This window comes from Salvelinus alpinus, chromosome 2, assembly GCF_045679555.1.
Source record: "Salvelinus alpinus chromosome 2, SLU_Salpinus.1, whole genome shotgun sequence".
In the NCBI taxonomy this organism is placed as follows: Eukaryota; Metazoa; Chordata; class Actinopteri; order Salmoniformes; family Salmonidae; genus Salvelinus; species Salvelinus alpinus.
In genome coordinates this window covers 102542093-102556225 of record NC_092087.1, presented here as the reverse complement: position 1 = coordinate 102556225, position 14133 = coordinate 102542093, and the positions used below count along the sequence as shown (strand labels likewise).

Genomic DNA, 14133 nt, shown 5'->3' with positions numbered 1-14133 from the left:
GATCAATATCCACCTTAGTAGCTAAGTTTCCATGCAATTTGCGCCAGATTTCCATGTGAATATTCTCAAATCTGCATAAAACAATATACACATTTTCCCACCAGAAATGTTTGCATCAAACAGACTTATTGTGGATAAAAGGCTTTGCGTTATGGCGTAGTGCACAAGAAGAATAACGTTTCCTGTTAAATTCCCATGTACCGAATGAAAAATACAAGTTAAATTGGTTTCCATCACATTTTCAACTCCACTGATGGTTTTAAAAACTTGCGTAAAATAGAAAACGTGCTCTTGTACCGTGCACTGTAGCCTGCAGCACACAGATACAGTGTTGGTAGGCTACCTACATGATGAGAGTATTATGGATAAGAGAGATATTATTTTATTTGTCAAATGGTAACCAAGCATCGATCATCATGTCACCAGAGTAAGACCGTCAAAATGTATTGGAAAGGAGCATCAAGCTCATCACATGCAGTTTCACCACCCTGTGAAGTTCATAACTTATTTCATCTGTAGCCTAATAAACTGCATGGGTTCCCAAGTCGTAGAGGGAGGACCACATGTAACGGATGTGAAATGGCTAGCTAGTTAGCGGGTACGCGCTACTAGCATTTCAATCAGTTACGTCACTTGCTCTGAAACCTAGAAGTAGTGTTGCCCCTTGCTCTGCAAGGGCCGCGGCTTTTGTGGAGCGATGGGTAACGACGCTACGTGGGTGTCAGTTGTTGATGTGTGCAGAGGGTCCCTGGTTCGCGCCCGTGTCGGGGCGAGGGGATGGTCTAAAGTTATACTGTTACATTGATGCTGTTGACCCGGATCACTGGTTGCTGCGGAAAAGGAGGAGGTTGAAAGGGGGGTGAGTGTAACGGATGTGAAATGGCTAGCTAGTTAGCGGGTACGCGCTACTAGCATTTCAATCAGTTACGTCACTTGCTCTGAAACCTAGAAGTAGTGTTGCCCCTTGCTCTGCAAGGGCCGCGGGTTTTGTGGAGCGATGGGTAACGACGCTTCGTGGGTGACTGTTGTTGATGTGTGCAGAAGGTCCCTGGTTCGCGCCCGTGTCGGGGCGAGGGGACGGTTTAAAGTTATACCGTTACACACACAACATATCGCGTTGACTCCAAGTTAACTAATATGATCGTTATTAAATCAATATTTGCGCATAAAGGATTAATGCTGCCATTTCTCATTTATACATTTTCACTGACACAAAAAGACCCCACCATGTCAAACGAACTAACAAATCGTCTGTCGGCATTTATAAAAGTGTACAGGCATATCCTGTTTCCAACAGCCCGGTCATTACTTTTGAAATGGTTGGATCAATATACACCTTCATGATATGGATGAAGCCTGATTTGGAATGTCTGAGTAGTTCTGATGTCATAATACACCCCTCTGATAATCAAGTGATATTTGGAATGTCTGAGTAGTTCTATCTGATGTCATAATACACCCCTCTGATAATCAAGTGATATTCACATGTGATGCATTTGCTCCATTGTTTACATTTAAGTTGGAGGCCCACTCTGATGATTTATGTCTTACATAGTGGGGCTTCAAAAGAATAGTATGGTGACATCTTAGTGTGGCTTGAAATGAATAGGATTATTAATGGGCTGATGGTTGGTGGTGCTACTATATAGGTAAGGTTGTCCAATATGAATGTTCAATACACACAATAGGTTGATCGGTAGCCAGTTAGCTAGCTGCTACAGTCCAATATGAATGTTCAATACACACAATAGGTTGATCAGTAGCCAGTTAGCTAGCTGCTACAGTCCAATATGAATGTTCAATACACACAATAGGTTGATCAGTAGCCAGTTGGCTAGCTGCTACAGTCCAATATGAATGTTCAATACACACAATAGGTTGATCAGTAGCCAGTTAGCTAGCTGCTACAGTCCAATATGAATGTTCAATACACACACTAGGTTGATCAGTAGCCAGTTAGCTAGCTGCTACAGTCCAATATGAATGTTCAATACACACACTAGGTTGATCGGTAGCCAGTTAGCTAGCTGCTACGTCTTTAGCCGCACAGCTAGCTAACACAGCTCGCTATCAACAAAGTCAAAATGGACTCCAGGCCTGGTGGTGGCAGCAGTGCACTACAACCAATGTTTACCGGAGCTTCCAGAGTGAAAAATAATTTGGCTATATAAAGAGGGCACGACAAAACCTATTCCCCCTCAGGAGACTGAAAAGGTTTGGCATGGGTCCCTAGATCACAACGCAGGGCCAGACGGATTACTAGGACGTGTACTCTGAGCATGCGCTGACCAACTGGCAAGTGTCTTCACTGACATGTTCAACCTCTCCCTGTCTGAGTCTGTAATACCAACATGTTTCAAGCAGACCACCATAGTCCCTGTACCCAAAGAACACCAAGGTAACCTACCTAAATGACTACCGACCCATAGCACTCACGTCTGTAGCCATGAAGTGCTTTGAAAGGCTGGTCATATCTGTGGAGATGGGAGAACCTTCCAGAAGGACAACCACCTCTGCAGCACTCTGCCAGTCTGGCCTTTATTGTAGAGTGGCCAGACGGAAGCCACTCCTCAGTAAAAGGCACATGACAGCCCACTTAGAGTTTGCCAAAAGGCAACCAAAAGATTCTCAGGCCATGAGAAACAAGATTCTCTGGTCTGATGAAGTCAAGATTGAACAAAGGCCTGAATGCCAAGCGTCACGTCTGGAGGAAACCTGGCACCCTCCCTACGGTGAAGCATTGTGGTTGCAGAATCATGCTGTGAGGATGTTTTTCAGCAGCAGGGACTGGGAGGCTAGTCACAATTGAGGCAAAGATGAACAGAGCAAAGTACAGAGAGATCCTTGATGAAAACCTCCTCCAGAGACCTCAGGACCTCAGACTGGGGCTAAGGTTCACCTTCCAACAGGACAACGACCCTAAGCACACAGCCAAGATAACGCAGGAGTGGCTTCAGGACAAGTCTCTGAATGTCCTTGAGTGGCCCAGCCAGAGCCCGGTCTTAAACCTGATCGAACATCTCTGGAGAGACCTGAAAATAGCTGTGCAGCAACGTTCCCAAACCAACCTGACAGAGTTTGAGAGGATCTGCGGAGAAGAATGGGAGAAGCTACCCAAATACAGGTGTGCCAAGCTTGTGTCGTCATATCCAAGAAGGCTCGAGGCTGTAATCACTGACAAAGGTGCTTCAACAAAGTACTGAGTAAAGGGTCTGAATACTTATGTAAATGTAGTTTTTCAGTTCAAATTTCTAAAAACCTGTTTTTGCTTTGTCATTATGGGGTATTGTGATGTCATTATGGGGTATTGTGATGAAGGAAAAACATATTTTTATCAATTTTAGAAAAAGGCTGTAACGTAACAACATTTGGAAAAAGTCAAGGCGTCTGAATACTTTTCGAATGCTGTCCTCTCCAAATTTGCTGAAGTAGGTAGGCCTGGTAGAGCTAACATTAGCAGGCTAGTTGCCTAGCAACCTTGCAAGCTTATCTGTAACCGTCAATTCATAAAGTATTTGCTTGTAAGTTGGCTGAAAATGTTATTGAAACCACTAGTCATGAGTGCACACGATTTGGTTTAATTTGAAGTGATCTATTTGAAGATGTTTCTGTCAGAGTTTACATTGTAGGGAATAGGCTGGCTAGCCGGGTCCTCCATATTACTTCACAGCCTGTAAAAAAACATTCTGACATGACTTCGGCATTCTTTGGAATTCTGATCGGTTTTATGTACTCTAAAAACAGAAAAGAGAGGTGTAACTTTGCATTGGGACTTGTGATGCTATACTAATGCAGATCCATATGTTACATGTGGTTACATTTAGCTACCGTCACTTTAAGGGAGTTGTATGGCCACATTTAGATGTGAAAAAATAACAGACAGAGAAAACAATTTCTATTCTAACAGTATTTGGGTCATTCTTGAGCTCTGGTAATATTTCAGTCCCACTGACTGATTTTGATTATAAATTGAAATGTCCAGTATAATGAATTGAAATAAATATAGAATTAATTTAAACTTTATTATCGCAATTGTTTCATGTCCCCCAGGTGTTTCAATTAATTTTTACCTGGGAAATAAATTTTAAAATGTGCACATAATTTAATGCAAACATAAATTTGTGTTATTTTGTTGAGAAAGTATTTTTATCAAATAAATGCATGATTATTGATTAAAATCACACAATTTAGCTCTGTCCCTCAGTCTACATGTAACGGGTTGTAAATCTGTGACAGGGTTGAGTTATTTACTTTATTTATGAAAATTTTCTAAACATAAGCATCTTATAATAAGCATCTAAACAAATTAATATTTGAATATATTATACATTATATATTGTTTATATTCACTTATAAAACATGCTGTAATGTGTTCCATGTGAACAGAAAATATATTTTATGGCAGGTAGCCTGGTGGTAGGAGAGTTGGGCAAGGCTCTTCAGTTGTTCCTTTAAGTTGCTCTGGATCCTAAATTACTCAATGATTATAGTGTATACATGTATATATTCTAAGAATCTTTGATTTAACGTTATTCCATTGAAACATCTAGGGAATGATGGCACCCACATCAGCAGCAGAACGACAAAGGCAGTGTCTAGCACGTCACAATGCTGACCCAGTAAAAAGGGAACAGTACTTTGAGAGGGAGAGATGGAAAAGGAATGTTGATTTAGGGGGAAAAAGAAAAGATAATTGATTTATTAAGTTAGACAGACCAGCATCAGAAGCGTAAACAGTGGAGAACAGCATACAAAAGAAGCAAGGAGAGGAAAGGAGCACTGAGGAACTTGACCACTAAGTCCACATCATGAACGTTGAAGAGAACGGCAGACAGGTTGGTGGCTAAGGGCCGTGATGTCTGCGATGCACAGGACCTTTACAAGGCCTCCATGAGACAAACACGTTAGTGAAGCTGTTCTGTGTGAAGAGTGCCGATGTTGAACGTGCGATGGAGATGATGCCAAGACCGATTAAAGCAGTGCCCTCCACCATGAGAATACACCAGGTCATCACCATGGCTCCTGGTGAGCTGATGTCTGGGGATGTCAGTTGCCTTTGTTCAACAAAGAAGGACCTAAACTGTACATGCTTTAACACACAGCACTTCAGTTTCAGGCAGAAGGTCCTGGCTGCTCCAGAACAGCCAGCCAATGAGGAAAATCCTTTTTTATCCAGGCATCACCCTCGGCACGGATGAAGTTAGTGTATAAGTGAAATATATACATTACGTAGGACCAAACAGATTTTTCTGGAATTCTCCAGATGACTTCCACTAGTGTCAGTCTGATGAAGTCCTTGAGATGATTCCAGTCCCTGAGTCCTTGAGATGACCTCCCTACTCTTCTACATTTGCACACACTGTACATAGATTTTTCTATTGTGTTATTGACTGCACATTTGTTTATGTGTAACTCTGTGTTGTTGTTTTTGTCGCACTGCTTTGCTTTATCTTGGCCAGGTCACGGTTGTAAATGAGAACTTGTTCTCAATTGACCTACCTGGTTAAATAAAGGTGAAATAAATACAAATAAAAAATACCTTCATGAGGTTCTTTAGTAGCAAGGATCTGACACCTCCGGAGGGCTTGATGGCTCAATCCACCAGAGGTATGGCTACAACATAGGCATTGTTCAAAGGCATCTCTGTTCATTAGATCTGTAATGCAGCATGTTGTGGTGATGTACCTTCATGAGGTTCTACTGACTGGACATCACTACACATACGGTGAGTAGAGTGGGGACCTCTGAGGGATGATCCTGTCTAGACTTGGCATCAGAGAGTATATGAGCTCTGTGGTAGTTGGTAGTTGACTAGGTTACCTTTCACACATGGAAGACAAACGTACTTAGATGTGAAGACGGGAGAGACTATGGCCCTTATATAGGAAGTGGAGTCATCTGCTATTAGCTGTTGCTTGACAGACGTTGTTTGATTGGATCTCCCTAGACTCCGCCCCTAACGAGGCTTATAATATCATAGAACAGGGGTTATCTTAGGTAACCTTAAGTTACATGTCCTACTATGCTAATTTCTCTGTATTAAATTGCCCATAACTTTAACACTAGCAGAGATCCTGGAACTAATATACCCTTAAAGTTTATTATGTTCAACAATATATATAAAAAATCTAAACATTTATATTTTCTATATTAATAAATTCATGTAAGAAATGTATGAATGAAATCAAAATACAAATCAAATCAAATTTTAAGTGTCGACCTGACAGTGGAATGCTGACTTACAAGCTGTCACGCCCTGGCCTTAGTATTCTTTGTTTTCTTAATTATTTTAGTTAGGTCAGGGTGTGACATGGGGAATGTATGTGTTTTTTGTAGTGTCTAGGGTGGTTGTAAGGTTTAGGGGGTTTATTAGAGTAGTTGGGTTTATGTTTAGTATAGTAGTCTAGCTGTGTCTATGGTTGAGTGTAGGTATCTAGGAAAGTCTATGGTTGCCTGAATTGGGTCTCAATTAGAGACAGCTGGTTATTGTTGTCTCTGATTGGGAGCCATATTTAAGGCAACCATAGGCTTTAGCTGTTTGTGGGGAATTGTCTATGTTGAACGTTTGTAGCCTGTGTGTGTGTGTGTGTGTGTGTGTGTGTGTGTGTGTGTGTGTGTGTGTGTGTGTGTGTGTGTGTGTGTGTGTGTGTGTGTGTGTGTGTGTGTGTGTGTGTGTGTGTGTGTGTGTGTGTGTGTGTGTGTGTGTGTGTGTGTGTGTGTGTGCACAACGTTTATAGCTTCACGGTCGGTCGTTTGTTTAGTTTGTGTATAGTGTTCGTTTCATGTTTTCTCTCTTTTGAATAAAAGAAGATGTTCTTTTCACGCGCTGCGCCTTGGTCCTCCCTCTCTTCAGTAGACGATCGTGACAGAATTCCCCACCAACGGATCAAGCAGCGTGATCAGCGGCAACAGGAGCAACGCAAGGAGGAATGGCAATGGGAGCGTAATCTGGACTACACTACGTGGGAGGAGATTGACAGGTGGGCGATCGACCCAGGGCGAATGCAGGAGCCCGCCTGGGATTCTCTGGCGCAGTGCGAGGAGGGATACCGGCGAATGGAGGCAGCTAAACGACGCGGTAGGAAGCCTGTGAGTCAGCCCAAAAAAATTCTTGGGGGGGGGCTTAAAGGGAGTGTGGCGAAGTCAGGTAGGAGACCTGCGCATACTCCCTGTACTTACCGTGGAGAGCGAGAGTACGGGCAGACACCGTGTTACGCAGTAGAGCGCACGGTGTCTCCTGTACGTGTGCATAGCCCAGTGCGGGTTATTCCACCTCCCCGCACTGGTAGGGCTAGATTGAGCATTGAGCCAAGTGCCATGAAGCCGGCTCTACCTATCTGGCCACCAGTGCGTCTCCTCGGGCCGGCTTACATGGCACCAGCCTTACGCATGGTGTCCCCGGTTCGCCTACATAGCCCGGTGCGGGTTATTCCACCTCCCCGCACTGGTCGGGCGACGGGGAGCATTCAACCAGGTAAGGTTGGGCAGGCTCGGTGCTCAAGGGAGCCAGTACGCCTGCACGGTCCGGTATTTCCGGCGCCACCTCCCCGCCCCAGTCCTGTTCCACCAGTGCCAACACCACGCACCAGGCTTCCAGTGTGTCTCCAGAGCCCTGTTCCTCCTCCACGCACTCGTCCAATGGTGCGTGTCTCCAGCCCATTACCACCAGTGCCTACACCACGCACCAAGCCTCCTGTGTGTCCCCAGAGTCCTGTGCGTCCTGTTGCTGCTCCCCGCACTAGCCTTGAAGTGCGTGTCCCCAGCCCGGTACCACCAGTGCCGGCACCACGCACTAGGCCTAATGTGCGTATCCAGGGTCCAGTATGCCCTGTTCCTTCACTCCCTTATCCTGGTGCTGCCCCTTAGTCCGGTGCTGCCCCTTAGTCCGGTGCTGCCCCTTAGTCCGGTGCTGCCCCTTAGTCCGGTGCTGCCCCTTAGTCCGGTGCTGCCCCTTAGTCCGGTGCTGCCCTTCAGTCCGGTGCTGCCCTTCAGTCCGGAGCTGCCGTACCTCAGTCCGGAGCTGCCCCTTATCCTGGGGCTGCCCCTTATCCTGGTGCTGCCCCTTATCCTGGTACTTATCCTGGTGCTGTCCCTTATCCTGGTGCTGCCCCTTAGTCCGGTACTGCCCCTTAGTCCGGTGCTGCCCCTTATTCCAGTGGGGTTAAGAAAGCGGGTAGTGACTATGGTGGGGTGGGGACCACGACCAGTGCCGGAGCCGCCGCCGTGGATGGACGCCCACCCAGACCCTCCCCTAGACTATGTGCTGGTGCGCCCGGAGTTCGCACCTTAAGGGGGGGGTTATGTCACGCCCTGGCCTTAGTATTCTTTGTTTTCTTAATTATTTTAGTTAGGTCAGGGTGTGACATGGGGAATGTATGTGTTTTTTGTAGTGTCTAGGGTGGTTGTAAGGTTTAGGGGGTTTATTAGAGTAGTTGGGTTTATGTTTAGTATAGTAGTCTAGCTGTGTCTATGGTTGAGTGTAGGTATCTAGGAAAGTCTATGGTTGCCTGAATTGGGTCTCAATTAGAGACAGCTGGTTATTGTTGTCTCTGATTGGGAGCCATATTTAAGGCAACCATAGGCTTTAGCTGTTTGTGGGGAATTGTCTATGTTGAACGTTTGTAGCCTGTGTGTGTGTGTGCACAACGTTTATAGCTTCACGGTCGGTCGGTCGTTTAGTTTGTGTATAGTGTTCGTTTCATGTTTTCTCTCTTTTGAATAAAAGAAGATGTTCTTTTCACGCGCTGCGCCTTGGTCCTCACTCTCTTCAGTAGACGATCGTGACACAAGCCCTTAACCAACAATGCAATTTTAAGAAAAATAAGTGTTATATAAAAAATACAAATAATTAATATTAAAGAGCAGCAGTAAAATAACAGTAGCGAGGCTGTATACAGGTATTACCGGTACAGAGTCAATATGGAGGCTGTATACAGGGGGTACCGGTACAGAGTCAATGTGGAGGCTATATACAGTTATTACCGGTACATAGTCAATGTGGAGGCTATATACAGGTATTACCGGTACAGCGTCAATGTGGAGGCTATATACAGGAGGTACCAGTAAAGAGTCAATGTGGAGGCTATATACAGGTATTACCGGTACAGCGTCAATGTGGAGGCTATATACAGGAGGTACCGGTACAGAGTCAATGTGGAGGCTGTATACAGGAGGTACCGGTACAGAGTCAATGTGGAGGCTCTATACAGGAGGCACTGGTACAGAGTCAATGTGCGGGGACACAGGTGAGTCGAGGAAAAATACTACTCCTATTACAGAGCAAGTGGTAAAGCTTCATATGACACCCATTGTTGGAGGACTGTAGCATCTAATGATGAAACATGTAGCATCTCCACAGAGGAGCTCTGTCATGATTGTAGCAGGTTTACTAACACGTTATTTATATTAGCTGTGTTGACTATGACGTTACTTTAGCTAATATGGTGACAACGATGCTGTGTGTAGCAGTTATGAAATGGTTTGGTTTGGAAAGGTTTTTTCTCCTGGTCACCTACAGCTGACGTCCACAAGCGAAGGGAAAAGGTGAGCGAATTGATGTGAGAGGAAATACAACGTGGCAGTTGTGAAAGTGAACTGTGTTTACGCGTCATCAATCCAGGAATAGGGGAAATGTTAGTATCATGTAGTAGCCTAAACCTATCGCTGTTACATTGAACAGGGTGAATGGAATATGATTGGCAGTCATCTAATATGCTGTACTAGAAATAAGGCCATGAATAAACAAATCGTCCTGCCTCATCTTAAATGGCACTGACCGCCACTGTTTGGATGGTGGGCCATTCTTGGGAAACTGTTGAGCTGTAAAAACCCAGCAACTTTGCAGTTCTTGACACAAACCGATGAGCCTGGCACCTACTACCATACCCCGTTCAAAGACACTTAAATATGTTGTCTTCCCCATTCACCCTCTGAATGGCACACATGCACAATCCATGTCTCATGTCTCAAGGCTTAAAATTCCTTATTTAACCTGTCTCCCCCCTTCATCTACACTGATTGAAGTGGATTTAACTAGTGACATCAATAAGGGATCATAGGTTTCACCTGGATTCACCTGGTCAGTCTAAGTCATGGAAGGAGCAGGTGTTCTTAATGTTTTGTAGACTCAGTGTATAGCACCACAGATAATCAAGTGCTATTTACATGTGATGCATTTGCTCTGTTGTTTACAGTATGATTTGTATTGTATAGAGCGTGACTTTAAGGTAAAAGTACCGTCACATCTAGATAAAAACGAATGTGAAAATAAACAGAGCAAATCTGTATTAACACACTACCTATTCATAGATGTATTTATTCATCATCTACATATTCATATTAAGCTTCTACGTCTGTGTACAGGAACGTATTATTTGTAAGACGTAAGAGAAAATATATCAGCTTATTGGTAAATTATTATGACGTTCTTTCCAAGTGTAATAACTATTGTTTCCAAACTGCGTTACCCACTCCAGTCAGCTGATGGCGATGTGCGTCTTTCAGGTGATGCTTCTTGCGTGACGTATAATGGACTGGACGGGACGCTTCTTCAGGAACAACAACGCGGCTACTCTTTCAACCGCCTCGGTAGCTTGCTAGCCAACATAAAACTGAAAGATTGACGCGTTACACCGTGTTTGTGTACATTAGCTAATCTCAGTGTTTTAAACACATTTCTGTTGACTTATCAACTGATGACCCTTAACCTAATTTGCTTGTTCAATTTGCAAACTTGTTTAAGATTGATACTGAGCCTAGCACTAGGCTAGTCGCTAATGCTAACTAACTAGCTAACATCCCCGACCATGAGCTCACTAAACTACTCCTCCCCTGCTAAAGAAGAGGAGGTCTGCTGTATGGAGAAAGAAGCTCTGGGACTGAACAATGTCGTGGAAGATGAGGGTGTTACAGTGAAAGAAGAGGAGGCTGTTACAGTGAAAGAAGAGGAGGCTGTTACAGTGAAAGAAGAGGAGGCTGGTATAGTGAAAGAAGAGGAGGCTGTTACAGTGAAAGAAGAGGAGGCTGTTATGGTGAAAGAAGAGGAGGCTGTTATGGTGAAAGAAGAGGAGGCTGTTACAGTGGAAGAAGAGGAGGCTGTTACAGTGAAAGAAGAGGAGGCTGTTACAGTGAAAGAAGAGGAGGCTGTTATAGTGAAAGAAGAGGAGGCTGTTACAGTGAAAGAAGAGGAGGCTGTTACAGTGAAAGAAGAGATGGAAACTTTTAGAGAGGAAGAGGATGCTATCTCAATAAAGGTGAAGGGGGAAGACGTTTTGGGAGTGAAAGCGGAGGAGACAGAATATCAGATTACTACCAGTGAGTACTGTCTTAAATAGGGGCACAAACTGTTGTTGAACTAATGTGTGGTTTTAAAGGGGCATTCTACTGAAGTTCTACACTTGAATATGTTGTTCTGTACTGTAGGAATTGTTTCAGGGGCCATCTGCTGTTGGTACATATATTTGTGGGACTTTTAAATTAGATTAATTGAATTCTCCATGTGGGCGACATTAAAGTGCACCTCATCTAATATAGCAGGCTTTTCAAATTCAATATTGTTGCATATTTTGTACATGAAATATCAAAGGAAACAAAAGGCACCCATTTCGTGAAACTACCCTTTCACATTTGCAACACAAACATTATTTTATAAAATCATGATGAAGTGGCCATTTTAGGTCCTTTTTAGACATATTAATGACTCTTGTAAAACCCTTTGATTGCAATAGAAGATCATACGTTTACAATCCGTTTGATGTTCTCGTTAACACAGGAGAGAGACCTGACTATCGTGGATCCTCTGGGGAGTCTCAACAACATCCTGATGCTGAGGAGGCAGAGAAGAGTCTCTCCAGATCAGAACACCAGATGGTACAGCTTAGTCTGGTCTAGCATACAGCTTGCTGGGTCTGGGCTGGGTTTCTGTAAAGCACTTCATAACAACAGTGACATCAGCATCCATAATGATGTGTGTCTGTGTCCCCTCTTTATGGTTACCAGGACAACGCTAGCCCTTCCTCCCTCCTGGAGTCCCTGTGTCATGCCTCTCCCGGTAGCACCTTACTGCTGGGTATGAAGAGGTTGTCTGTGCTGCTGGTGGACTGCAGGAAAACAACGGGGCTGAGTGTAACTGTGAGAGGAGGAGAAGAGAAGAAAGGATCAGATTTGACACATCAAAGTAAGTGCTGTAGTTTAGTTTGAACAAATACAATAGATCTGCCCACTGGTATCTGTTACCAGGACAACCAGCAGAGTTCTGTTAGTTGACAGGAAGATGGACTGGTATCTGTTACCAGGACAACCAGCAGAGTTCTGTTAGTTGACAGGAAGATGGACTGGTGGATATGGATGTTATGGATATCATAACACTGAAAAAGGATTCTGCCAATGAAAAGAGAGAAACCAATAGACCATATTAAACCTTGATGAAAGTTAGCTTTAGAGAGAAAGTTCTAAGATGATCCAATGTAAGGTGCTCGTTTTTCAAAAACATTTTCTCAAAATATTATGGATGTTACATTGCCTGTCCCAGTCAACCCCCCTATCTTTATAAGACTGTAGAACAGGAAAACTAAACTCCAGACACTGGTAATTAATTAACTAATACTGGAGGAAAGCTGTGATCAGGCTGCCCACTCAAGAGAAAGCTTCAAACTGTAACCAGTGCCGTCAACCTTGTTCAGGTTATCAATCAACCTACCAGGGTAGTTACAAACAGTACAGAAATTAAATCATCAACATGTTTTGATCATATCTTTACTAATGCTGCAGAAATGTGGTTTAAAGCAGTTTCCAGATCCATCAGATGTAGTGATGACAATATAGTAGCCATATCTAGGAAAACCAAAGTTCCAAAGGCTGGGCCTAATATTGTGTAAAAGAGGTCATACAATACGTTTTGTAGTGATTCCTATGTTTTTGATGTAAATAATATTTGTTGGTCCGTGGTGTGTAATGATGAGCAACCAGACGCTGCCCTTGACACATTTATGAAATTGCTTATCCCAGTTACTAATAAGCATGCACCCTAATAAGCATGCACCCGATAAGAAAATGACTGGAAAAGCTGTTATATCCACGTGGATTGATGAGGAATCAAAAAATGGTATGGTGTATATGCAGTGGTTCCCAAACGTTTTATAGTCCGATACCCCTTCAAACATTCAACCTCCAGCTGTACCCCATCTAGCACCAGGGTCAGCGCACTCTCAAGTGTTGTATTTTGCCATCATTGTAAGCCGGTCACACACACACACACTATACGATACATTTATTAAACATAAGAATGAGTGTGAGTTTGTCAAAACCCAGCTCTTCCTATTAGAGGTCGACCTATTATGATTTTTCAACGCCGATACCGATTATTGGAGGACAAAAAAAGCCGATACCGATTAATCGGACGATTATTATTATTTTTTATATATATTTATATATATATATCATACACACACACACACACATTTTTGTAATAATGACAATTGCAACAATACTGAATGAACAATGAACACTTTTATTTTAACTTAATATAATACATAAATAAAATCAATTTAGTCTCAAATAACATGATGTTTTTTTTCAGCTCATGAAACATCCAACACTTTACATGTTGCGTGTATATTTTTGTTTATTGTAGTTACTCTCAGTTTTAGGAACATCTTCCCAAATATTTCACTTTATTTTTTACTTTACCCAAAATATGACATCAACGATAGTCAAAATGTTGAAAATCTGTGAACGTCTAAATAAGAAATTGGGCCATTTAAACAGCAGGTGTCGAACCCTTTCCACAACGGGGAGATTTTACTGATGTGCTTTGTGTCTTTGACGTAAAAACAAGTTTTGGACTTCCACTTAAAATTACTTATTTACTTATTTTATGTTTAAGGAAGTGTGTACAGTTGTGGCCAAAAGTTTTGAGAATGACATAAATATGAATTTTCAAAGTCTGCTGCCTCAGTTTGTATGATGGCAATTTGCATATACTCCAGAATGTTATGAAGAGTGATCAGATGAATTGTAATTAATTGCAAAGTCCCTCTTTGCCATGCAAAGGAACTGAATCCCCCCCCCCCAAAACTGGAAGCTTCAAAAGTAGGGTGGTGCTTGGAATCATTGTTCTTCCTCTGTCACCCATGG

At 43.1% G+C, this 14133-nt stretch overlaps 1 protein-coding gene across 5 annotated transcripts in view; it reads left to right on the top strand.

Annotated features, from left to right (window-relative positions):
* The window catches only part of LOC139546494 (zinc finger protein 665-like), a 134351-nt gene that overhangs the window by 91472 nt on the left and 28746 nt on the right, over positions 1 to 14133 (top strand). For 3 of the 5 annotated variants that reach the window (XM_071354978.1, XM_071354942.1, XM_071354968.1), the window contains one exon: positions 11998 to 12175. The exons of 1 other annotated variant lie outside the window; for it this stretch is intronic. In XM_071354978.1, the coding sequence (XP_071211079.1) occupies positions 11998 to 12175 (178 nt within the window). Of the gene's footprint in view, positions 1 to 10458; positions 11314 to 11770; positions 11869 to 11997; positions 12176 to 14133 lie in introns of those variants that run through there. One more of the 5 variants, XM_071354951.1, reaches the window with a different exon arrangement.